This window comes from Hippocampus zosterae, chromosome 19, assembly GCF_025434085.1.
Source record: "Hippocampus zosterae strain Florida chromosome 19, ASM2543408v3, whole genome shotgun sequence".
NCBI lineage: Eukaryota > Metazoa > Chordata > Actinopteri > Syngnathiformes > Syngnathidae > Hippocampus > Hippocampus zosterae.
Genome location: NC_067469.1, coordinates 7,470,252 through 7,494,864, shown reverse-complemented (window position 1 = coordinate 7,494,864; position 24,613 = coordinate 7,470,252). Strand labels below are relative to the sequence as shown.

Genomic DNA, 24,613 nt, shown 5'->3' with positions numbered 1-24,613 from the left:
AATTGTTGCTGGTGGGGCTGTGCCGTTACCTGTCAATCATTACAGCAGGGCCCGCCCCCTCCACTTTCACTGGCAGTCCAAAGTGTCAGAACAAGGCGGGGTACCTGTTTCACCATCCAACCAATCAACGCGGAGTACCCTGTATTTGAGTAGAAGTAGTACAAACAATGGAAATTTAAAAAATACATAAATATATCCATACAGGTACAGGTACAGTCCTCTGGTAAAAGTAGAAGTACTCGTTCAATTTCTTGATTGAAAAAGCAGTGAAAAGAATGACAGACCCTGCACTGTACTTCAGTACAAAAGTAATATTACATTTTGTCTGTCAGCACTTACAATACCCATTTTGAGCACAGAAAAATACTTGAGTACCACGCTGAGGAATTTGTACTTCACCCCCCTCACACTTCAGCCCAACTCCAAGGTTCAGCTCAGTCAGCATTCGGCCGCAGCGGCAGCAAGTCCACAAAAACGCGCTCATCAGGTAAGATGACAGCAGCAATGTTAACAATGTGATATTTTTATTTGTATTTATTTGGGTGGGGATTTTTACTCGTGAGAGTGATTTAACGCCGTTTGGAGCCTTGTGTCACTTTTGAATTCACTGATGTCGGTTTGTATTTTCATCTTGATTTCGTGAACTTCACACAGCTGCTCTCGCTCCCTTCACACGCGCTCTGTAGTGGAAGGTGCGCCAAATGCTTTGGAAATGTTGTTTGGAAATGCTTTTTTTTTAAAAATTTTAGAAATCTGATGAAAACAAAAGTCAAGGTAATTTTAAAACTCATTCAGTACCAGCCAATTCTAGACCAAGTCTGAAAAGACGTTTAAAAACGTCTTTGGGAGTGAATGAGTTAAATGCTCACTTGAATTTTCTTTTTTTTTACTTCCAAGTTAAATGATACAGATAATTTTATAGCGCTTTTGTAACCGTTACAGCTATGACATGATTGAATGAACATTTAACAAAGTCATTCTTGTTCAATAAGCAATATTGTTTGATTCCAGAATTGATTCCAGAATACCAATTAACCGTCATACTCAAAAATGGGAGACTGGGATTTCTTGTCAACCCTGCTGGACAAGGTCCAGTCGCACTCCACTGTCGTTGGAAAGATCTGGATGACGGTTCTGTTCCTGTTCCGGATCATGGTCCTGAGCACCGGCGCCAACAGCGTGTGGGGCGACGAGCAGTCCGACTTCATCTGCAACACCAAGCAGCCCGGTTGCGAGAACGTCTGCTACGACTGGACCTTCCCCATCTCGCACATCCGCTTCTGGGTCCTCCAGATCATCTTCGTGGCCACACCTACGCTGGTCTACCTGGGCCACGCCATGCACGTCATCCACCAGGAGAACAAATTGCGCGAAAAGCTGGCCAGCCCTGGCGGTCCGCGCCACCTCAAGTCGCCCAAGTACACCGACGACAAGGGCAAGGTGACCATCAAGGGGAACCTCCTGGGGAGCTACCTGACCCAGCTGATTTTCAAGATCATCATCGAGGCCGCCTTCATAGTGGGTCAGTATTACCTGTACGGTTTCATCATGGTCCCCATGTTCCCCTGCTCCAAGAAACCGTGCCCGTTCACCGTCGAATGCTACATGTCGCGGCCCACCGAGAAAACCATCTTCATCATCTTCATGCTGGTCGTGGCATGCGTGTCCCTCCTGCTCAACGTGACCGAGGTCTTCTACCTGCTGTGCAACCGATGCAAGGCCAGGTCCAGGTCCAGAGGGAGGTTTGCAATTAACTCTGTTGAGAACCCAGCAGGGCTTATAAATCCCAGGTGGCCCACGGTCAACGATGCACTGATCCAGAATAAGAAGAACCTGGACTTGGAGATGGAGACCAGTCAGAGTCTTGGGGGGAGTCTGGATGGAGCCAAGGAGGAAAAGCATCTGATGGGCAACCACTAGGACTCATAGCATGTTATCATGCCAGCAAGGATCTTGGTTTTGCGTTTGATGGTATTCATTTTGTATAGCTTTCTTTGTCCAAATGTACAAATTAAGTGCAGCGCGATTGTTGTTGCATTGAGGTTCATTCTTTACTCGATGGTTTTTGAGTCTTTGTAACTTATGTGCTAAATACAGTCGACAGAATAATGATAATGGCCTAAGCCAGAGTCTGATAGGGAGTCTGGACTCTGTTCGGAAGAACCAGCGGCTGCTGAAGATCAATGCTTAGCTTTTCTTTTATGGGATTGATTTTGTATTTAAGTTTGAAAGTGACCGTTTCGAAATGGGCGGGATGATGAGAATGATAACTGCGATGAGATTTGACGGCACAGGAGACTTGTGGTTAGCACAGCCGCGTCACACTTCTCAGGGTGGCGGCAAGGACTGTTAGCGTGTTAGCATGCTAGCCGGTAACTTCACTTGACTTTAATGGAATTTATTTTGTGAGTCCAGCCCCCCTTTCTCAAAATGTAAAAATCAAGTGCCATAATGTCACTGTATGTATGTCCATTCTTTGTTCTGATTTTTGATTCTAAGTTATTGTTTCAGGCGTGAAAATATACAAAATAATAACGATCATGATCCTGGATAGTGCTTGTTTCTATTTGTTTTTGTTCCAAGTGGTGCACGCCTTGTATGTTTTTAGAAAAATGATTAAAGTTTGATACAAAAACTGTTAGCTGAATTTATTATTGAGTGAACAATAAAAATATATATTTTTTAATTCATACAAAATGGTTTCTTGAAGCAGGGACTACCACTACATGATAAATATTTTTTTTATAAATGATGATCATCAGGAGCAATTCGAATATCATAAGTATATCATAGTGCCATATTTAGATGTCTTACTGAGGTTATGAATGCGCTACGCATGATTAAAGTTTCATTTTACTCTACTCATATGGATGCATTAAGTTGCATCAACGTAATTCAGTTTTCTCGATATTTATTTGCATGAACCCTTTTGAGCATAGCAATTACTACGTTATGAATTATGGGAAACCCTATAATTGTCTAATCCCCTCCACGTATTACATACACAGCGCACAACGGATTGATGAATAACTAGTTTTAAAATTAGAAATAAAGAATAAGGACTGTTATTGTAAATTACATATGGCTATTTGAAAATCTGGTTCAGACTTTAGCAAGCATCAATGAAACTTGGCATGCTTGATTTGCTTTCGTGAGCCACATAAAATGATGCGGCGGGCCAGATCTGGCCCCCAGGCCTTGACTTTGACACCAGTGCCATACAGGGTCGCCACTGAGGTTGAGTCAAACATATTTATTAGTGACATCTATTTTTTTAAGTGCTTGTGACAGTTGCATTCTTAATCTGAATTCATTCATATCAAAGCAATTGTATTAATTATATATGAATCTTTTCTAATTATATAGAAATCTTTTCTGATATCTGAACATGATATATCGTATATTGTTTTCGGTCCATAGTAGCATGATATTTTTATGATTTTTCTTCAATGTTTTTGTCTAAATTGAGGTAAACACTTTTTTTTAAGTAACAATAAATCCAGGAAATATTTCCTCGCCCAGCATTTGAACAACTTCAATTGATTGACAAGTTTATTTTGGACTTATCAAAAAACAATTGCTGACGGCGTTGCAACGCACCCCATAAATTCCAGGAGGATACGCTTCTATCTGCAGTTACGTCACATTTCAAACTATAAAATGAATATTTTTGTGGGTGTGCAACATGTGACGACGATAAGGAGTAAACACAACAAAGTTGGACTTTAACGCAAAAAGCAATTATTAACCAACATAATCTTGTCTTTTGCCAGCCTAAAAGTCTGTGCCCTTTTTCCCCCCTCTTGCAACATGGCAACGTGACTAGCCCCCCTCACAAACACACGCACACACACACACACACACACACACACACGCACGCATAGACACTTGTGCAACCTGAACCCAAGTTGAAATCAGCAAAAACATCTCACCTTTGCTTTGCTTTTTTTTCTCCTTGGCTTTTTTGCGATCAGCGTTCAGTAGTTGCACAGCACAGCCGGGGAGCAGCACGAGTCACTCGTCCAATCCTAGGTAAGCAATTTCCTTTCATTTAATAAGCGAATCATAATAAACTTTTCTGACAATTTTTCTTTCCTTAGCGCACACTGACCAATGCTGAAACATTCCAGCGCAGTTCAAAATGTAAATAACAAAAAGTGCTAAATATGGAAAGAAGGGTGAAGGGATGTGTTATGTATATATTATATAAAAAGCATTAAAAATGTGATAATGTAGTGTTTTTGGTACATCAGAGATGTAACAATGAGAATGACTATAAGAATTGTGTGTGTGTGTGTATATATATATATATATATATATATATATATATATACACTGTACATATACATATATTGTACACATATATTCATACTATGTAGAAATGTTTTTTATGTTCAATGAATTATGTTCAGTTCTACTCCTATTACGACCACGACTATGTTTAAAATCATAAGTTACACAATTTGTAACATGTTTGGGTCAAAGGTTTTCTGGTTGTTGTAATAATTTTTAAAAATTTTTAAAACTTCGGCAAATGTTCTAAAATTGGCTTCCCTTGATATTTTATTCATGATTATTGTATTTTTTAATTTAAAAAACTGTTTGACCATGCTATGTAAAAGTTGGAAGACATATCGATCATGAGTGGACGCAAAAAAAAAAAGGAAAATCTCAAAATTTCAAGTTAGAAATAAAACACATTAATTCTGCCTTTTTGTTTTGAAGCTGACATTTTTGGCTCATATTTACCAGCGGCAAACTTTCCATATATTTGAAGCACAGATACTTGACAAATATGTTAAATATTTGAGTTGTTTTTATTTTTTGTCCGTTGCCCATGACCTGTGCATTGCAGCTAAATTTAATGTCGCACCCAAAAAACTAACTTTATAATTAGTCCAATTTGAAAATTCAGCCCCTGATGCCTGTTGCACTCAGCAACATGAAACTAACAAAAAGCTTTGCGTTGGTGGGGAGTGCCATCGAAATGTGAGATTTTGCCATTGAATGCCGTAATGTTGTTTTTGTGTTTAAAGTGTGGTGAATAAGATCGAAGATGGGCGAGTGGGGATTTTTGGCAAAGCTGTTGGATAAAGTGCAGTCGCACTCCACCGTCATCGGGAAAGTGTGGCTCAGCGTACTCTTCATCTTCAGAATCATGGTCCTGGGAGCCGGGGTTGAGAAGGTCTACACCGCTTCTTCTTCTACATCACTAAAACATTAAAAATCCTCTTTTTGTAGACTTGATGTTTGCCGATATTGTGCCATGTACCTATTCAACAGCTTCCTGAACTCTCAAATTTCTGAATTAGCTCCTCGGGATTTTATCGATGGGGTGAAATAGATTTTGTCTTCGGGTGTTTTCTGGGTTTGATCCAATAAAGAGTAAATTTAAGGTGAAACATACATAGTCCAGTTGCCTTAATTCTTTGAGGACAAATTTTGATGTTGATCTAAAGATTGTTGGGAAGGGGGAAAAAAAAGGAAAATATTAGTGTTTCCAGAACAATTAGAGCTGTACCATTATTCTGCTCTGTGTTTAGTTTAGTTACTTAAAGTTGAGAGAGCCTTCGCTGCTCCGAGTCCTGCTCTGCCTCGCTGTCGTATGGTGTTCCACAGGGTTCAATTTTGGGGCCCCCGTTGTTCTCATTCTGTATGTCTAATGTTTGCGCGTTTGTTAGTTCCTTCATGTGCACAACCACTATTTGGAGGACAGGAGTGGAAGTAACTAAATGGCAATGACGATCCGTTCCAGGTGTGGGGGGACGAGCAGTCGAAGATGATCTGTAACACCAACCAGCCGGGCTGCAAGAACGTGTGCTATGACCACGCCTTCCCCATCTCGCACATCCGCTTCTGGGTCCTTCAGATCATCATCGTGTCCACGCCCACTCTGATCTACCTGGGCCACGTCATGCACGTGATCCATAAGGAGAACAAACTACGTGAGAAACAGAGCAAAAGCAACTCCTCCATGCTAAAACTTCCCAAGTACTCGGATGACAAAGGCCACGTGAAGATCAAAGGCAACCTTTTAGGGAACTACATGACGTCCATCGTCTTCCGTATTATCCTGGAGATGGCCTTCATCGTGGGCCAGTACTACCTGTACGGCTTTGTCATGGACGCCCAAATTGTGTGCACGCGAGCGCCCTGTCCGTTTACGGTGGAGTGCTTTATGTCGCGACCCACCGAGAAGACCATCTTTATCATCTTCATGCTGATCATGTCCTGTGTATCGGTGCTGCTCAATGTAGTGGAGATCTTCTACCTGGCGTGCTCGAGAAACGCCCGGAGAAGAGGCAAAATAGCCGGCGGAGCCCTGCGGGGGCCAATGAACGGCAGCGAGTTCGTCAGACCGTGAGAGACTGGTCAAAATGGCGAGCGGCAGAAGAGAAATCACAGGAAAAAAACTTGAACCGTTTCATGCACCCTGAAACCTGATAACATGTCCACTGCAGTAACCGCTGTCCCTGAAAGGGGTAAAATAGCGTCACAAGCGTGACTTCAAAATAAGTGGTACCTTGTTTTATGAAGCGATTTGTCACACACTTTTAGGGCTGAACAATTAGAATAATAATAGAAAAATAATCTAAATGCAGTTTTGTCCCCCCACCGCCATATTGCGATTGCGATTTCATATGCATTTTTTCAAGGTACTTATTCAGTATTTTTCAACACAAGCAATCCCCTCTATTCTATGTTTTTTTCCAAATCAGTGGCATTATCATTTGTGCCCGGCCATACTATGCAAATCTACTTCAATAACGCTTTCAAAAACTGGATTTAACCCTTTCATGCACCCTGTAACCTGATAACATAAGGTGTCCACTGTAGTAATCGCTGTCCCTGAAAGGGTTAATTTAATGTTACCCAATTAAATGAATTTAGATGACATTATTCTGCTCATGGACCCAAAAATGACTGTGAATGATTGTAAATAGTAAATGTAAATGTAAATAATGAAAGAAAGTATGAATAAATACACAGTTTTTATAACGTGCATTTAAGATGAAGATAACACACACTCACACACACACGCTCATGCTTCTTTGTGTGTGCTTTCATTTCTTTGTCTGTTTGTATCTATTAATAAACGGCTGAAAATGTAAAGTGTTTTTGATCAGTGTTACAAACGTCTCCATTGAGAGAGTTCAATTCGTGTTTGCTGGCCACATCCTGTTTTGATATCCATGCTGGTGGATTTAGCCTTGGATTTTACAACACTTTTATGTGGTCATTTTTTTTGTTTTGCTAGTTATTGTTTTTTGGTCCAGTTTGTTTTCATAACACAGATGTTATAAACGACCTCAAAAATGAAACGACGTATTCTCATTATTCCTTTTTTCTCCTTATATTGCTAACAGTACAGTCTCCAGCAGAGGACGTTTCTGCCTCCTCATTCCTCATCCAGCTCTTAATATTTATATTTACAGTTCGCTAGTGAAGACTCTTCATCCATCCATCCATTTTCTAATCCTCTTATCCGCACAAGCGTCGCAGTGGCTTGCTGGAGCCTGTCCCAGCTGTCTTAAGGCAGTAGGCAGGGGACACCCTTAAGTCACAGCGCCACCTTGTGTGAGTCAGAAATATTGTTACAGCAATTTAATTATATATATACTAGCTGGTTCGCCGCCCTCTGGGCGGCTCATCAGCTAGTTCCTGCGGAAGGCTGGTAAGGTGGGCCTTCGGCCCACAAAAGTGTTGTGCTTGGTTCAACTTTTTGTTCATCTTCATTGCTTATCGCGAAAATAAAGATATGTTTAGCTCTACTAAATAACTAACAATTTCATTGCAATGCTTGTGGATAGACAACATTTTTTCGCTAAGATGCCCGCGCGATCGTAGTGAGCCACTGCCTGAGCGGCGCAGTGGCGGCGCGGTGAAGTAGGTACGTTTTGAAAAGGGACAGACGGAAGGACAGACCGCATGCGGGACGACGCGCAATATATATATATGTGTGTGTTTGTGGGCGGCCCGGTAGTCCAGTGGTTAGCACGTCGGCTTCACAGTGCAGAGGTACCGGGTTCGATTCCAGCTCCGGCCTCCCTGTGTGGAGTTTGCATGTTCTCCCCGGGCCTGCGTGGGTTTTCTCCGGGTGCTCCGGTTTCCTCCCACATTCCAAAAACATGCGTGGCAGGCTGATTGAACACTCCAAATTGTCCCTAGGTGTGAGTGTGAGTGCGAATGGTTGTTTGTTTCTGTGTGCCCTGCGATTGGCTGGCAACCGATTCAGGGTGTCCCCCGCCTACTGCCCGGAGACGGCTGGGATGGGCTCCAGCACCCCCCGCGACCCTAGTGAGGATCAAGCGGTACGGAAGATGAATGAATGAATGAATGTGTGTTTGTGTGTGTGATATTTTTTAAATAATCAATCAATTTGTGAAAATGTACCAAATTTCCCATGTTTAATTCTGTCCTCTAGCAGTGGCCTTTTTGTTTCGTTTTGTTTTTAATGTATTGCGTTGTATAGCGCATTATGGCTGGGGGTAGTTGGGATAGTGTACCTGTTTGATGAGATTCTTGTGTGATTGTTTGTGTGGTTAATTACCACAAAAGTTTTGGGTGCCACACACGCTCTTATATAATATTTTTTACAATACAATACAATACAATACATGCTGATTTATATAGCGCTTTCACAACAGCGGCAGCTGTAACAAAGCGCTTTACAAAACAGTTAACATAAGGTAAAATAATAAACACAACACATAACATAAAACACAGACAGTCGTGCAGTCCTAACCACTTTTCCGTCACACGCTTTGTTGTTTGAAGCGGTTTGAGATGAAAGAGGAGAGAATCAAAGTGTCCTTTAACCAGCAAAAACACAGCATTGTTTGTTCACCGACTGTGCTGGAGTGGATGAGATTGGTGAAAAAAAAAAAATTAACTCACAGGCTGCTCAAGGCAGGGTGATCGACCCTCCGTGATCTGCTAATGGTTCCTTTGCTGGTGCCAGGCAGGGCATTGCCCAAAAACCTGCAAGTCACAAGAAACAACACAAATCGATAAACGATCATTTTATTTACTGTATTTATTTGGCATCCAGCTGCGTCTGGATCCACAATTCACCTTTGACCCGAAACATGCTCAAGAGCCATCTGCGGAAGATATTCTTTTAAAAACGATTTTGCAGGAAACCACAAGAGGGCGGCATAACTCCACTCAAAGTCATAATTGTCACATCGGCTCGGGTCATTGACTCCTTTGTGAACTCTCGGGCGGACGAGTTGGCGCAGATTTGTCTTTCTTTGCACTCAAGAAAAACATAAATATGTCTGCGCTTGTCCTCCAACGTTCGTGGATATCTATTTCAAGCTTGAGACATACTTTCACTCAGGCAAGGCACTGTGATATCAGAACACGCAGGCAACGACTCGTCTGCTAAGGGAGTTTAAAAAAAAAAACGTAAATAGTTTTCTGTAGTGTTTGTGTGCACACGTTGAATGATTGCCTCGTAAAGCCCGTTTAAACATACTGTATTTATAATCTGTTATGTCAATTAATGACCAAACCAAACATTTGCAAGTTCTTTACGTTTTGGATGTAGTAAAACTGATCCTCGACTAGGTTGACGCGACCCCAAAACGTGGGTCGCAAACAGCTAGTAAAACATGACATGTTATTTGAAGACATTTTTTTCCCCGAACCCTCCAAAAAAAAAACATACAATATTAGTTAAGCATCAGGAAACGTTACTCACTTTTGCTCTTGTGACTGGCTATTCCAGAAACAAATACAGTGCAGCACGGACCTTCCTTTTCCCTCTCTAATATCTACATGTCAATATGATCTTCAAAGGTTGGCTGGTTTATCTTCATTAAACAAATTTTACACTTATGTGAAAGTTACTAATTTATAAGTGAGTTTAAAAAAAAAATCGGCTAAGCAAAGGCACATGCTAACTGCTAACAGATGTTGTAGTCCCTAATGGTAACAAATGTGAAATGTCTTCAGAGGGTGAATAGTTTGACTTTACTTGAGCTGTATTATAACATGATTATTAGAAAAGTTACATCTGCTCAAACTTTGCCTAAAAATGTCAACATTTCTAAGCCTGGAACCCAATTAATAGCATTTCAAAGATTTTCCACAAGAAAAATGGTTTTGAAATGGTCTATTTTTTGTTCCCAAATATTGCCACAGGGCTGTTATTTATTAACAGTACGGCTGCCCAAAGACGAGGCTGTTTATGGTCCAGTGCTCCTCCGACATGTGTGAAGCGCAACTATTAACAGGATTAACAGTTCTGAGAATGGATGGATTGGGTATACACCATTGTGAATATTTGTACATATAGAGCTGAACTTCTCTTTAACCTTTTTGTTTCACTTCCTGGTATGGGTCTGCCATGGTGTCAGTCCAGTGTGTTGCGGTTTCATCCTTCCGCCCACTGCCCTAAAAAAAATGAAATCAACTTCCTGTGTTCTCAAAACACACATTGGAGACGTGCGCGCGACTGCTGAAAGGAGTCGGGTGACGGATATGGTCATAGTAGCGAGTCAAGTTGAGTGTCACGATGACTCTCTGCACGGCTGACAGAACGTTGTAGTGTGTGAATGACATCCCTCTCAATTCCCTCATATGCTAATTAAGACGCAATGACAACAAGTATGCATCAGCGAGGTTTTATATTTGTACTTGGTCTGCATTATTTGCGTTAAAACGTACCGTTTACATTTATGGCCTAAATTTATTATATATGCCTGTGCCAAATATCTGTGTCACAAAAAAAGGGGGCGGGGGGGATAATGAAGCTATCAGCCAATGATTTGGAGGTTAAATGCCTTTCTGCGTCATGTCTGACAGGCGTTTGAGTTGGCTTTCATGTCAGCATGATAATCAACAATGTCTCGGGGCAAAACAAGGCGGGGCAAGGCAAAGGAATGAAAGATTTAAGAGAGAACAGTCTCGCTTGGATGACAAAAAGGGAGTCAGTCCAAATCAGCAAGTGTAATCTTTCCCTCAGTAGCAACTCGTTCCAGACTCCATGACCAAAAACAGCACCGGCGCGTCATCATTTTGTCACCGTTGAAGCCGAATCATTTTGGGAGTTGATGACGTGGCCAAAGGATGAACTTCAAGCAGACTCAGATGAGTCGCAACCACCGATGACGTTTGAGGGTCAAAAAGAAAGACTTTATTAATAATTCAGATTTGGAACAAGAAGAGAAAATCTTGCCACAATATTTTTTTTAAGTCGATTAAGAAGTTGCAACCAAAAGGCTTGTTTTCGGCAAATGCCGATCAACCAAATGTCACTACAACAAATCTTTATAGTCTTATAAAAGCGCCTCAGAGCCGTTTTGTTACTTTCGCAGACCGTTGAGTTTTACTAGACTCCTGGCGCGCCTTGATCCGCCTCCAAGTGACATTGTGGGCAAATAAAGTGTTGTCTGAGGAGAAGGGGTTCAAAAGTCAGCTCCAAAGTAAACATAAAACTAGAAGGGAAACTAGTTCAGGGTGTGCTGCGCGGACTGCCAGAAGACAGCTGGGATAGGCTCCAGCTCACTTGCGACCATTGTGAGGATAACCTGCTCGGATAATGAATTGGATGGGAAATAAAAAAAAGCCTAACGGACGCTAACAGGATCTTTGGAGACGGGAACCACATCTCGCTGGACGCGTCAACCATTTTTAACCCTTTCATGCTAAATAACCTGAAAACCTGCTAAGCTGTCTACTGTAGTAGCCACTGTCCCTGAAAGGTTTAAGGAAGAAAAAAAAACAGTTTTTGTTTTCAGCTTTTATCATCCAATCCTGGAATTCAACGTCAGCATCTTTTTCTCGGTCTGACAGGAGAAAGTTTGCCATGGAAGGGAGCTGTCCAGACTCGTCGAGTCAGGAGGTATGCGGGAACCTATCCCACTACCTCCGCCTCCGCTTCCCTGAGGAACGCCACATTCCTTTGCAGCTTCTCCGTCCACATTGGCAGTGACATAAATCACCAGCTCCACCATTAATTCCCCGAGCATCCGAAGCAAAATCCCACGGTGGCAGCGACAGCACAGTAAGCGACGCTCAGACACTGGAAACTGGTCACTCATGAGAAACTAGTGGAGGTGCGAAAACTCGAAATGGTCTTGAGTGTTGACACGACTGTCGGATTGGGTCATCAGAGGTCAAACGTGAGCTGAGCTATCATCGCCAAATCTAGAGAGGCGGCGATTGGTGGGTGCACTGGGAAGCGGTCACTCTTGAGAAAATATCTCAGCTATATGCAAGCTTGTGGGATCGAACAAAGCAGCCCTCGGAATAACTCCCAAGATAGTTCTCACACTTGATGCCAAGAGATTGCGGGATGCCTGCGACTGCCTGTCAGGAACGTCCAGAAACACATCGACATGGACGTCCGTAGGCATGGCCGTGCTGACGTCGGGCCGTTCAACTGTAGGCCGTACACGCTGGGGCCCTCGGTGACTCACCTCCCGGCGATATAAGGAGGAGCCTCGACGGGAGCGCGGAAACCAGTTGCGCGACTCTCCCACTGTGATTCACTTCCAGAGCTGGAGCTCGTTGGCGTGAACAGAAGCACAACAAGTAGGACTCCCCCCCACTCCCTCGCCTCTGCCCCCGCTTGGCCAGCCGGGACCCTGCTTCCGCCAGGAACCCCTCTCGCTAGATAACTGACTTGGAACTTTGGCGTGCATTCCACTGAAGGAACCAGTTGGACGGGATTCTGGGGTTTTAACAAAAAGGATTTGCGTTTTGACTTGGTGCCCAAACGGGTTGGCCGTTCAGTCGGGACGCTTCTACCCGCTCGAGGACTTGCAAAGCCGCCAGCGAAAAAAAAATCTTGGACCCGGCCGAACCCCGGACGCCGTCTTTACCAGCTCCTTTCCCCCCCAGGTAGGCACTATGCAAAAATTAACATCAAAACCAGCAGACATTGCAACAGCTCCTATCTCAGTGCTCCTAACTTCTGAAATTGTTGACCCCCCCTTTTGCCATTTTGCACTTTTTTCAATCACTCTGCATCATGCGATCGATCGGTGATCAGAAGCGCCGCACTATTGAGCGCATTTGTATTGCCGATGACTGCCTATGCCAGGGGTAGGGAACTCTGGTTCCTCGAGAGCTATAATCGTTCCTGTTTTGGATCCCTCTCTACGTCAACAGACCTGATTCAAAAGATCAGCTCATCGGCAAGCTCTGTCGAAGCTTGAAACGATCATGATCAATTGAATCAAGTGTGTTGGATACGAGAAAGCTCCGAAACAGGCGGGCTCTCGAGGAACCGGAGTTCGAAGGCCCTGGCCTAGACTCTGCTTTCACCGTAATTCCTAAATCCTATCCAGTATGTCGTAGTCCAAGTCCTCCATCTTTTGCGATACTCTGGTCCCTTGATTTTTGATTCAATTCGTTCCATGACCAGGCTCATCACTTCATTTAGCTTACATCGAATCCATTTTTGGCCATTGAATTGATTCTGCACTTTAAGAGTCAAGGTGCCTCGAATGAGAGAGGTTCCTCATGGACTCGGTCCATAAAGATGATTCTGATTCCAGAGAAGATTCCTCCGTTCCCGCTTCCCACATGGCAAACGGCTCCATCTACCAGCTCATCGAGGACTGCGAGGCCACGCACAAGGCGCTCTACAAATTCTACGCCGCCGTCATGATCATCATCGTCATGCTGGCCTTGCCTCTCAACATGTCAATCCTGCACCTCTTCATCTTCAAGTTGAAGTTCTGGAAGTCCAACACCAACAACGTCTTCCTGTTCAACCTGGTGCTGGCCGACATGCTGCTGCTTTTCAGCTTGCCCATCAAGGCGTACAACTACATCGAGGGAGAGCGGCGGAACAGCAACGACGCCGTGTGCAAAGCAATGCTCTTCATGCTCTTCCTCAACCGCGGCGCCAGCATCGCCTTCCTCACCGTCACGTCCATCGACCGCTACTTCAACGTGGTGAACCCGGGCCGCAAGAACCTGCTCAAGGCTCTCAAGAAGTCGCCGCACATCTCTATTTTCATCTGGCTCCTGCTGCTACCCCTCACCATCCCCACCATGCTCAAAAACTTCGACTGCTGCAATAGCCACAAGAGCGACGGAAACCAGGAGGACACCCTGATCAAGGTACGAGGACCCCCGGGTCTAGAGGTGAAAAGTTGCCATGCAGAGACACCACGGGGCATTTTTTTTTCACCTTCAGTCGGGTGATTTAAATCTCAACGAGCGCTCTCTGTTGTATTAACCCTTTTCATGCACCTTATAACACGGTAAGCTGTCCACTGTAGTCACCGCTGTGCCCGAAAGGGTTAAAAAATCCGCGAGAGATGAACGGCAATATAGCGGCGGAAGGCCGCAGCGGGCTTTGGACCGTTCAGTCTAAGCTTGTTTATAAAAGCAGCTCATCGGGCTCCATACTTGACGTGGAGTGCCAGTCTATAAATAAAACGGTTAGCTCAGTGGTTAGCACTGTGGCCCCGAGGGTAGAAGATTTTACATGGGATTTCGGCTGCTACTCTGGCTTCCTGCCACATCCCCCGCCCCCCCAAAAAAAACATGCATCCACTGATGGCTCGAAATCGCTTTCTGTGTTTACACAAAGAAAACGTAAGTCGGCTTCAAGTCGGCGAGCGAACCATCTTGAATATTTATAACAAATACGTGGAGGAGATAGAAGTCTCTAAATTGCCCTTGATGTATCGAGTATAAACGTACATTCGACGAAATCGTTTCAGTGTTTACAACCAAACGGACGCAAGTCCAAATTGATTCCAATATTTAGAAAAACACACGCTGTACGATTGGCACATTGAAACTCGCATCACATAAGTGAAAGTTAGGTTTGTGGAACATTTCAATCAATTTTCTAACGTGTTCTTTCCATGAAGAGCCATTTTCAGACCCTTTTTTTAACCTCACTTAAAAATGTGAAGAAAAAAAAATAGAATAAATCAATAAGTACCTGGGGATTGAATCTATGAAGTGTGAAATGACGTATAAATATGTCTTTGGGAGTGAATGACATTTAATTCAAACCTGATTGGTGAACTCAAAGTATGTTGCTTCCAGACTATGAATTGAATTTGATTCACCTCTATCAAAAAGTGCATTGTGACTCTCCTTTCCCACATGCGATGGCATTGTAGAAAAAACAAATTGCTAAAATTAAATCCATCCATCCATTTTCTACTGCTTATCCGGGGTCGAGTCGCGGGGGCAGCAGCTTTAGCAGGGAAGCCCAGACTTCCCTCTCCCCAGCCACTTCTTCCCGGGGAATCCAGAGGCATAGTCTCTCCAGCGTGTCCTGGGTCGTCCCCGCAGCCTATACCGGTGGGACATGCCCGCAACACCTCACCAGGGAGGCGTCCAGGAGGCATCCTAATCAGATGCCCAAGCCACCTCATCTGGCTCCTCTCGACGTGGAGGAGAAGCGAATGGGTTAATGTTCCATTTAAAGTTGTACTGTTGCTTGGAAAGGGGGTCCTGACGGTCGACTCTCATCATTTTTTTCCCCGTGTGTCAGGACTTGGTGGACAGCTTACGAGAGGCGGTCTTCTTCACGCAAATCGTCATCCCCTTCGTCATCCTGGTCTACTGCACCGTGCACATCGTCAACCGCCTGCGCAAGAAGACGGTGGGCGACAGGACCAAGCTGAGGAGGGCCGTCTTCCTCGTCACCGCCGTCATGGTGGTCTTCTCGCTCTGCTTCCTGCCGTGTACCATCGCTCGGGCGGTGCTGCTGGTGGCCCGCGTGCAGGAGTGGCACGAATTGTACCAGGACAAAGCCACCGTGGCCTTCGACGGCCTCATGGTGCTGTCCTACTTGGACTGTCTGCTGGACCCGCTCGTCTACTGCTTGAGCAGCACCAAGTTCAAGGCGCTCTATCTGTCCACTTATTTCCCCTTCTTGCTGAAGGATGGGCCGCTGTCGATGGACAGCTCCACGGGGAACACCACGCCCAACCCCAAACGCAACAACGTCATCTGAGGGACGCCGACCAGTAGGGGATCTGCTTTGAACTCCGGCCACCATGTGGACTTCATTCAAAAAACTGTACGGTGACGTTCAGCGGTGCAGGGGACGAGAGGTTTGACATTCTGGATTTAAAGGTGGAGCCATGTGGTTTTCAAAAACCAATTATTGACTGACTGAATGAAAACATGTTCTTCGGCAACACGTAACATGTTTCCTGTCTCCGGTGGCCTTTGGGGCACACTGTATTTTAAAAAAAACATTTTTTTTAAATCTGAGTTTCATACTTTCCCCTCTTTGCTTCTATAAAAGCTAATGACAATGATTTCAAAACTAATTTTGCTTTCTTTTTTTTTTTAATTTCAAATTTGGTTGATTTCTCCTGATATCAAATGTTTTTTGCAGCATATTTCTTTTCCAGTATTAAATGTCATGCTCCAGTCCACTATATTAAAATTTAAAAAATTGACAAAAATCCGTTTTTGTCCAAAATACATCATCTGGTTCAACCAGAAGTCTCACCTGAAATAAAAACCTTATTTTTCCGAGTGTGCTGCAAAAATCTAAAGTCTCACTTCTATGAAGCACCTTTTTCTAAGTTGAACCACTAAACTAAATAAACCAAACTAAATTAACACCATGTGTCTCCCACGATACATTGTAAACACTTCAAGTAAACAAGTTATTCTGTGGAGTATTGGTTTCGAACATTCCACAAAGCGAACTGTGTAAGCAGTACAGAAAATTCTTTTAAAAAGCCTTTTTTTTCCTGAGGAATAATCTCAAAACGGCCCTACCTCAAATTTGGAATTATTATCTAATGTAAAGACACGTGATATAAAATATATATTTTTTAATATATACAGTACATTCGATATCAACAGAAGGTGTACCTAAAAGAAAGTGTCCATTTCGGTATGGACAACCCAGAAATGTCCTTTGACGAGCCTGATGAAATCATTAACAACCCCACATGATGTCACACTGCGTGTTGCGCAGTAGCTGAAGGTCCTAACAGGAAGACGACTACTATTATTCACGTCATTTTGTCATAGCTGATTTCCTTTAGGGGTAAACGGAGGTCAGGTTTCACCCAGAAGGGAATAAAAAATGTCAGATCCTGAACTCTTGACGTCCTACAAGGCTGGTGTATTAAAAACTACTGGCAGGAATGTCATACACATTTATATATATAAAAAAGAAAAATAAAAAAATATATATATACAATATTTTCGGACCTACATTAACAACATTAAATGATGATCGCGGATTCAAAAGAAACGCCGGTATATTTCCTACCATGGGGGGGAAGCAGTGGAAACCGTGACATGAAGCAGTCATTACCTGGAATATGTCATCGCCTTGATGATGTCATCCCAGGAATGGTCACATGATGCATCCCATAATGTCAACAAGGTGGAGAGTGTGTGCGCGCGTCCATTCATCTAAAAATAGATGACAGACAGGGTAAGATCACTGTGATTCAATTGTACGTCAATGGTTTTGTCTACCTTTACAATATGTTGCAATAACTCTGTGTGTGTGTGTGTGTGTCATCGATTAACACTTCACAACATCTGGATGGAAAAAGTGGAAAAGCATTTCCAGTCAATGCCAAAGTCGTGTACCGCAAGTGCGGGATCCACTCCAATAAATGCCGGGCCGGAAATAAAGATCTACTTTTGTCCAAATGGATCATATCATTATTCAATTGAAAAACACAATATTTTTTCCAAGTACTGCAAAAATACCAAACTTAAAATAAGCACTTTGTTCTTCCAAGTGCATCACCCGCAAAAAAATTTTAAAGCCTCACCTCAAATAAACCCCTACTTTTTAGGTGTCATCCCCAACAACAAAGGCCGAACCTAAAATAAACATCTGCTCTTATCTTGTCACCCACTTCACAATAGAGACGCCTCACGTCAAATAAACACCGTTTTCAAAAACAAATCGACAATAATAATAAACGCCTCATATCGAATAACATCCTTTTCCCAAGTGTGTCATTTACTAAAATAAATACCAGACTTAAAACAAAAGCTTCTCTTTCATCCATTAAAAAAAATGAAGCACCTCAAACCAAGTCAACATGTTATTTTTCCAAGTGACTTTTTAGGAATACTTTTCAGGCCCACCAAAAAAATTAAAAGCCTGACCTCAAATAAGCCCCTTATTTATCACTATTATTATTTTTTTGTATGCGTTACAAACTAATTCTGTGGGAGATTTTGTAACAAAGGGGTTTACAGTCATCTAGTGTAGCGTGGTGTCATGGTTCTTGGGCGCTGGCAGGTCGTGTCGTGTCACAACAACGATCGGACACGCGGTTTTGGTTTTGGTTCGATGGAGGAGATGAAGCTGAGAATGACAGGCGGGATGTTTCGCGGCACGCGAACTGAAGGTTGATAACTTTGGAAAGATAAGCGGGGCTTTTTTCCCCCCCCCGACCGAAAAGAAGTGACCAGTTTCTCGCGGCCGATCTTCATCGCTAACCGATCTCGCGGCGCTCAAGCAGGAAGAAGAATAGATGAGATTGCAAAACAAGGTTTGTGAGCGGCACGTACGTGGAAGGAAGCCGTAAGGCAAACGACTTCCTGCTCCCGTGAATGCGTTAATCTGCGCCATCTTCAAACTGTTCTTGTTGCCACGGCAATTTGACAAAATGCCTGTGAAGCAGAGCGACTCACCGGCTAATAAATGATTGCCATCTGAGTCTTTAATCATTGGCTTTTATCGGACAGGACTTCAGCAAAGAGCTTCTCTTCAAACCTCGAGAGCACCCGCTATAATCAAATATGTGCCGCATCTCCAATAAACGTCTTTTTTTCCCAAGGGCCTCAGTCATTCTTTGTGTCAAGTGAAAATCATTTTATTCACGTTTTTTAATCCACTCCAAAAAAAAAAAATATACCTCAGGTCAAATGTTCAAAAATGGATGGTTTCTCCCACGTGTCGGATTCCACAGCAGCTCATAAAATGCCTCAACCTAAAGAAAATCCACAAACTGTGTCGAATACAAATAAACACCACCGAACAAATTGCTCCTTTGTTCCAAGTGCATCACTCACTCCAACAAATAAACGCCTCACCTCACATCAACAAAAAAAAAAATGACACTAAAATCATGCCTGACACAAACAAAAACTAATACCTCACATTGAAGAAATTATTTCAAGACTGTCTTCCACAACACCAAATTATGACCTCAGCTCAAATAAAAAAACTGAGTTTGACAAATAAATGCCTGCTTGCGTCAATCATGCCATCCACTCCAACAAATAAACACCTCGCTTCAAACAGACACCTCAGATCAGTCCAAAATGTGTCATCTACGACGACTAATAAATGCCTCACTCCAAAGCCGATGACAAACTCCCCGCTTCAAGTATCAACAGACACCTCACTTCTAAAAAGTCATCATCCACCGCAACAAATCAACACCTCTCACCATAGAAACACCGATGTTTATCAAGTCAGTCATCCGCCAGAAAGAATAAACGCTTTCAACAGCAGCAAATGCGGGCCTCACCTCAAATAAAGACAAGATCTAGAACAGCGGTGTGAAACATACGGCCCGCAAGGAGGTTTGATCAGGCCCACAGGATAATTTAAAAGCAATTAAAATGCATAAAAGACACAGAATGAATGTTTTTAATATGGTGCAATTCATGGAGTATCCGCTAGGGGGACACACTGGTTTAATCAGAGTAAAAGACAAATTGTTTTGATCAGAAAAGAAGACAACAGCGGCCTCAGTCTGTCCCTGAGACAGACCCGACACGGCAGACGCTATCAAGGATATGTGAATACCTTATTCTTAACACATTTAATACCACTCTCTTTATTTAGTAAGGTGTAGGCAGGGATTACATTTAGATTTTATATGCACGTTTGCAAATGGTTTAAACATTCCTTTCTTTATAAATCTAATTTAATATTAAAAGTGCATTACTATATTTTTCAATACCAATTACTTGTTAAAGTTTGTACAATCAGTGGGATCGGTTGCAATGCATATTTGTGACTGATAAAAGTAAATTCCACATTTGTCGAAGGAAATCTAAGGAGCTTCATGAAATGTTTTGTAAAAGATCTGTTGATTAAATGTCAACATTTTCCGAATGTTCTTGTGCTTCTTTAGACCAAAACAACAGAAATATATTATTTTGGTTATTTATACTAGAGTATGGTATAATTATAATGGTCTGGCCCACTTGACCGCGACCGAGATCGTATGTGGCCCACAATGTGAAATGAGTTTGACGCCCCCTGATCTAGAAGAACCGTGGATGCGTTGGTGGGCTTCCGCAAAGCAGCACATGTGCAGACATGAGTGATTGTCTTTCCTGGCCACCTGAGGAATTTCACATCTCTTTTCAGTAAAGAGTTCGGGGAAAACGTGGTCGACTTGTGACGCATCCGTTCATATCAGTGGGAGTTTGAATGTGTGGGGAAAAAAACAGAGCCAAGCCGAGAGAATGCAGAGTCAGAGGAGACCTGACTTGAAACCACACCTCCAAACGTGAAGCGCCTTCGCTCACTCAGCCTCTTTTTGTGGGGGCGGGGGGTCAGGGGGGGGGATGAGGAGAGGACGGCTTGGCTCTTATGCAGTCACTCATCTGTCTGGCTGCATTCGCCACCTTTGAGCGCGGCATTTACTAACCGAGCGCTTCCTCGGAATGTGACTCAAACTAGACCCGACTCGTAAGGACACAGTGCAATTTGACGAGAACCAGCGGCGGGGACGGACGGGGGAGGACGATGCGAACCAACGCTTCGGCCGTGGATAGCAACTTGGACCACTGCAACGTTACCAACGCCGTGACGTACAACGTCCTCTCCGGGATCGTCGCGGGACAGTTTGCCCTCGGCCTGCCTCTCAACCTGTCCGTCCTCTACATCTTCATCTTCAGGTAACTCCCATCACTCACAAAAAAAAAACCCAAAAAAGTTGATTCCTGCCCTCATAACAATAAAAAGCTCACTTCTAACAAACACCTTGTTATTTGTTAACTGGCATTGAAAATGCCACACCTCAAATGGACACTTGTTTTTTCCACTGTCAGCCACAAAAACAAATAAACATCCCTCACTTTGAATAAATGATATACTATAATTATGTACTACAACAAACACCTCACCTCAATTTGAGACGTTCTCCCCATGTTTCATCCGTGAAAATAAATGCCTGACCGCAAGTGCACTTTTTTAAGTGCATCATTCACTACGACAAATGTCGAAATAGATCAGACAAATACATTTTCCCACGTGCGTCCTCCACTATTAACTGTGAAGAAACACTCTTTGTTGCTGGAAGAAATACCTCACCTCGAATTGACACCGGCTTTTTTTTCCCCGACGCGTGCCATACAAGAAAACAAATAAATGCCTGACTTCAAATGGGCATCTGTTTTTCTAGTGCATCATCCACGACAACAGATAAATGCCTCACCTCACAAAAAAAATAAAAATATATACAGTAATTGTCAGCCAAATGTGCACTACATCAAATAAACGCAGGGCTTCAAACAAACATATCCTTTTTATGTCATCCATAAGAACCAAGAAACACCGCACCTCAAATAAACAAATGCCATCTGCAACATCGCAAAAAAATAAAAAACATTCAAAAAAACACCTCGCTTCAAATTAACACCTGCTATTTCCGAATGCCATCCGCAACATCAAAAAAAAATATATTTTTTAAAACCTTACTTCAAGTTAACACCTGCTATTTCCGAATGCCATCCGCAACATCAAAAAAAATGTTTTTCCATTTACAAAAATAATAAAATAAACACCTGCTATTTCCAAATGCCATCCACAATATCAAAAAAACTTTTTTTCCCAAACATCTCGCCTCAAATTAACACCTGCTATTTCCGAATGCCATCCGCAACATCAAAAAAGTTTTTCCATTTACAAAAATAATAAAATAAACACCTGCTATTTCCAAATGCCATCCACAATATCAAAAAAACATTTTTTTTCCCAAACATCTCGCCTCAAATTAACACCTGCTATTTCCAAATGGCATCCGCGACATTAAAAAAATAAATAAATGCTTCGCCTCAAATTCAAACCACCTTTTAAAGAGACTTTTTTTTCCAACTGCAGAAAAATAAAGGCTAATACTTGGGAATGAATTAGAAATTCAAATTTTGATTGATTGGGATTCCCTTTCTTCTTCTGGCCCCTGCTCTTTCTTCCGCTCCTCCTTTTTGCCCATGGAGGTTCAAGTTCTGGAAGAACAAGAGCGTGTTTCTATTCAACATCGTGGTTGCCGACTTCTTGCTGGTGGCCTGCCTTCCCGCCAAGGCCTACAGCTACCAATTGGGCCAGAGGCGCAGTCCCAACACCTGGATGTGCAAGGCCATGCTCTTCATGCTCTTCCTCAACCGCGGCGCCAGCATTGCCTTTTTAGTCACCCTGTCGCTGGACCGCTACTTCAACGTGGTGCATCTCGGGCGGAGGAACTTTGTCAAGGTATTCTTTCGGGGACGGCGGCGACTACGGTGGACGGCTTATCATGTTATCAGGTTACAGGGTAAAAATCGACTCTCTTTTGCGGATCGGTCAAGGTCCTGAAAAAATCTCCAGAAATCTCGGTGGTGATCTGGCTGCTCCTGTTGCCCCTGACCATCCCGACCATGCTCAAAACCTTTGAGTGCTGCAACAGCCACGGTCGAGACGTTGAGACCATTTACCATGATGTCACCGACACCTTCAGGGAGGTATTGAGCCGAAACACGTTCTCATAAACACAATCGCTACAATTATAAAATCAACGCTGCAAATAAACATCTTACTCCCCCCAACCCTCCACCCCGAGTGTATCATCCACTACAAAAATAAATGCCTCACCTCAGACAGACACCTCGGTTGTGACTCTGCTGTACAGTCCGAAGTCCAATCTGTGTCTTTCCTGATGGTTCCTCTCGACTGTAGGCGGTGTTCTTCTCGCAAATCCTCATCCCCTTCATCATCCTGCTCTACTGCACAGTGCGCATCGTCCATCGGCTCAAGAAGAAGACGGTGGGGGAAAAGGCCAAATTGAGGCGAGCCATGTGCGTGGTGATGTCGGTGGCGGTCATCTTCTCCGTCTGCTTCCTACCGTGCGCAATCGCCCGAGCGGTGTTGCTAGTCATGCGTCTGAGAAGATGGCAGGAGGCCGAGGACGTGGTGGTGCAGGTCTACGATACGCTCATGGTGCTGTCTTTCATGGACTGTCTGCTGGACCCACTGGTGTATTGCTTCTGCCACTCGGGCTTCAAGGATGCCTACCTGGACACTTTCTGTCCGGCATTCCTGCACAAGAGACTGCGCAAGGCCGAAACCACGATGACAACAACGACAACGACATCTGCAGGGAGGAGTCTTTCATTGCCAATGATTGAGAAAGTACAAGTATGAACATTATTTAGGGGTTTGTCTTTGAGGACAAATTGCATTAAACAAGGGCAAATTTGTATGTGGGTGTGTGAGGAATATATTACAGTACTGATTTAAGCCAAATGATCCATCTGCCAATGGACAATTTGACTCAAGATGAGAAATCTTGACAAGTCAAATTGCCCGCTCCCACATGTTGTTAGTATGATGTATTAAAACAAGTGTACAGTGCTACCAGGAGAAACGAGTGAATTGATTTACGATATTTTCGTGAAATGAGCTGTCCTTAACTTTTTTTCGATATATTGTACCGCCCTACATATATTAGTTGTGGAGGTCTTCGTAGTTTATATTGATGTATTCATGATTGCATTTTACTGCCCCCTAGTGATCAAATCGCACGCAACAAAAGAATGCACAACCGATTAATTATGCACAAACTGCTACATTCTTTACACCCTATTGAATCAGATTATTCCAATGTGTTTATCCAAGTAAAAATCACAGTATTATTTTCCTTATTTATAAAACATTGCAAATTTTGGGTGTAACTGATGAACGGGATTTCCAATGAGTTCAATGGGGAAAGATTACTTAAAATACATAAAGGAATTAATTAACCTCGTAGTTTAAGGCGGCACCGTATTCACACAAATCAAATTATGGTATTTGATTCAAGAAACCAGTAATGAAATATTTACGAGTTAGATGAATTAAAATTAAAGACACAATATAGATATCAGGTGCGCACAAAAAGCTAATTTGTGGCCACGGTTTAAGAAGGCTGGGAAATTTGTGGCTAATTATGTACACGTGATTCTCTGTTTCCTTTGGTAATACAATTCCTGAAAAGCTAAAACGCATTAACATACTTTTGTCAAGTTGTCATTGTGGCACGTACCATTTAAATACTGCAAACGATCACATATTATCATGTCGACAGCTAGAAAACGCGTTAGGTGTGTCGTCAGTGTGATTGAAGTCGCAAACTTACCATCAAGAAGTCAGCTTATCAAGTACTTTCCCCCACTTAACATTAACTTGTTGGCAGCTTCTTGTACAAATGGACGTGTTCGCTCAAAGGGCTAATGTTCTTTTTTTCCCCAAAAAAACTATTAATTTGCTTTATTGGTGTGCCTGTGGGGGGAAGGCGCGTGGTGAAGGGATAAACAAACGGGTGTTCCCATTTTCCACTCGGACACAATTTAAGGAAGCACCATGTACAGGTCCTGACCTGTGCGACCATAGTCAATAGCCTTGTTTCTCACCCGGAAGCATTTTAGTGCGAGA

The 24,613-nt window shown here is 43.0% G+C and overlaps 4 protein-coding genes and 2 long non-coding RNA genes across 8 annotated transcripts in view; 5 read left to right on the top strand and 1 right to left on the bottom strand.

The window, feature by feature from the left end:
• Window positions 1-22,970, bottom strand: part of LOC127592218 (uncharacterized) — a 29,297-nt gene extending 6,327 nt beyond the window's left edge. Inside the window, exons 1-6 of the long non-coding RNA XR_007960078.1 lie at window positions 22,821-22,970; window positions 17,273-17,373; window positions 10,323-10,401; window positions 8,899-8,982; window positions 3,933-4,028; window positions 30-139 (exon numbers count right to left, since the gene is read on the bottom strand). This is a non-coding gene — a long non-coding RNA (uncharacterized LOC127592218). The remainder of the gene's footprint in view (window positions 1-29; window positions 140-3,932; window positions 4,029-8,898; window positions 8,983-10,322; window positions 10,402-17,272; window positions 17,374-22,820) is intronic.
• The window catches only part of LOC127592222 (uncharacterized), a 193,646-nt gene that overhangs the window by 167,734 nt on the left and 1,299 nt on the right, over window positions 1-24,613 (top strand). The window contains exon 1 of one of the 2 annotated variants that reach the window (XR_007960082.1): window positions 8,633-8,656. The exons of the other annotated variant lie outside the window; for it this stretch is intronic. This is a non-coding gene — a long non-coding RNA (uncharacterized LOC127592222). Of the gene's footprint in view, window positions 1-8,632; window positions 8,657-24,613 lie in introns of those variants that run through there. 2 annotated transcript variants of the gene reach the window in all.
• On the top strand, window positions 362-1,920 carry gja13.1 (gap junction protein alpha 13.1). 2 transcript variants are annotated; one of them, XM_052052774.1, is made up of 2 exons: window positions 362-487; window positions 1,012-1,920. In XM_052052774.1, the coding sequence occupies exon 2, from the start codon at window positions 1,051-1,053 to the stop codon at window positions 1,918-1,920; it is 870 nt and encodes a 289-aa protein (XP_051908734.1). In that variant the 5' UTR covers window positions 362-487; window positions 1,012-1,050. The 2 variants fall into 2 exon arrangements, with proteins under 2 accessions (XP_051908734.1, XP_051908735.1); XM_052052775.1 differs by having other exon boundaries at window positions 433-487; window positions 1,024-1,920.
• On the top strand, window positions 3,921-6,447 carry LOC127592213 (gap junction Cx32.2 protein-like). The gene is made up of 3 exons (XM_052052779.1): window positions 3,921-4,032; window positions 5,037-5,185; window positions 5,756-6,447. The coding sequence occupies exons 2-3, from the start codon at window positions 5,057-5,059 to the stop codon at window positions 6,362-6,364; spliced, it is 738 nt and encodes a 245-aa protein (XP_051908739.1). The 5' UTR covers window positions 3,921-4,032; window positions 5,037-5,056; the 3' UTR covers window positions 6,365-6,447.
• On the top strand, window positions 11,336-16,443 carry LOC127592205 (12-(S)-hydroxy-5,8,10,14-eicosatetraenoic acid receptor-like). Its single transcript, XM_052052769.1, has 3 exons — window positions 11,336-12,852; window positions 13,512-14,082; window positions 15,479-16,443. Exons 2-3 carry the CDS (start codon window positions 13,540-13,542, stop codon window positions 15,941-15,943), a joined length of 1,008 nt encoding a protein of 335 aa, XP_051908729.1. The 5' UTR covers window positions 11,336-12,852; window positions 13,512-13,539; the 3' UTR covers window positions 15,944-16,443.
• Window positions 20,552-24,416, top strand: LOC127592204 (12-(S)-hydroxy-5,8,10,14-eicosatetraenoic acid receptor-like). Its single transcript, XM_052052768.1, has 4 exons — window positions 20,552-20,844; window positions 22,165-22,417; window positions 22,513-22,665; window positions 22,880-24,416. The coding sequence occupies exons 1-4, from the start codon at window positions 20,693-20,695 to the stop codon at window positions 23,342-23,344; spliced, it is 1,023 nt and encodes a 340-aa protein (XP_051908728.1). The 5' UTR covers window positions 20,552-20,692; the 3' UTR covers window positions 23,345-24,416.

What these genes read in the sequence shown, in the direction of transcription:
- gja13.1 (XM_052052774.1), top strand. Translation starts at nt 1,051, where the DNA reads ATGGGAGACTGGGATTTCTTGTCAACCCTGCTGGACAAGGTCCAGTCG.
- LOC127592213 (XM_052052779.1), top strand. Translation starts at nt 5,057, where the DNA reads ATGGGCGAGTGGGGATTTTTGGCAAAGCTGTTGGATAAAGTGCAGTCG. An exon ending in TGGGAGCCGGGGTTGAGAAG is followed by an intron (nt 5,186 to 5,755) that starts GTCTACACCGCT and finishes GATCCGTTCCAG; the next exon opens with GTGTGGGGGGACGAGCAGTC.
- LOC127592205 (XM_052052769.1), top strand. Translation starts at nt 13,540, where the DNA reads ATGGCAAACGGCTCCATCTACCAGCTCATCGAGGACTGCGAGGCCACG. An exon ending in AGGAGGACACCCTGATCAAG is followed by an intron (nt 14,083 to 15,478) that starts GTACGAGGACCC and finishes CCCGTGTGTCAG; the next exon opens with GACTTGGTGGACAGCTTACG.
- LOC127592204 (XM_052052768.1), top strand. Translation starts at nt 20,693, where the DNA reads ATGCGAACCAACGCTTCGGCCGTGGATAGCAACTTGGACCACTGCAAC. An exon ending in CTCTACATCTTCATCTTCAG is followed by an intron (nt 20,845 to 22,164) that starts GTAACTCCCATC and finishes TTGCCCATGGAG; the next exon opens with GTTCAAGTTCTGGAAGAACA. An exon ending in TCACCGACACCTTCAGGGAG is followed by an intron (nt 22,666 to 22,879) that starts GTATTGAGCCGA and finishes TCTCGACTGTAG; the next exon opens with GCGGTGTTCTTCTCGCAAAT.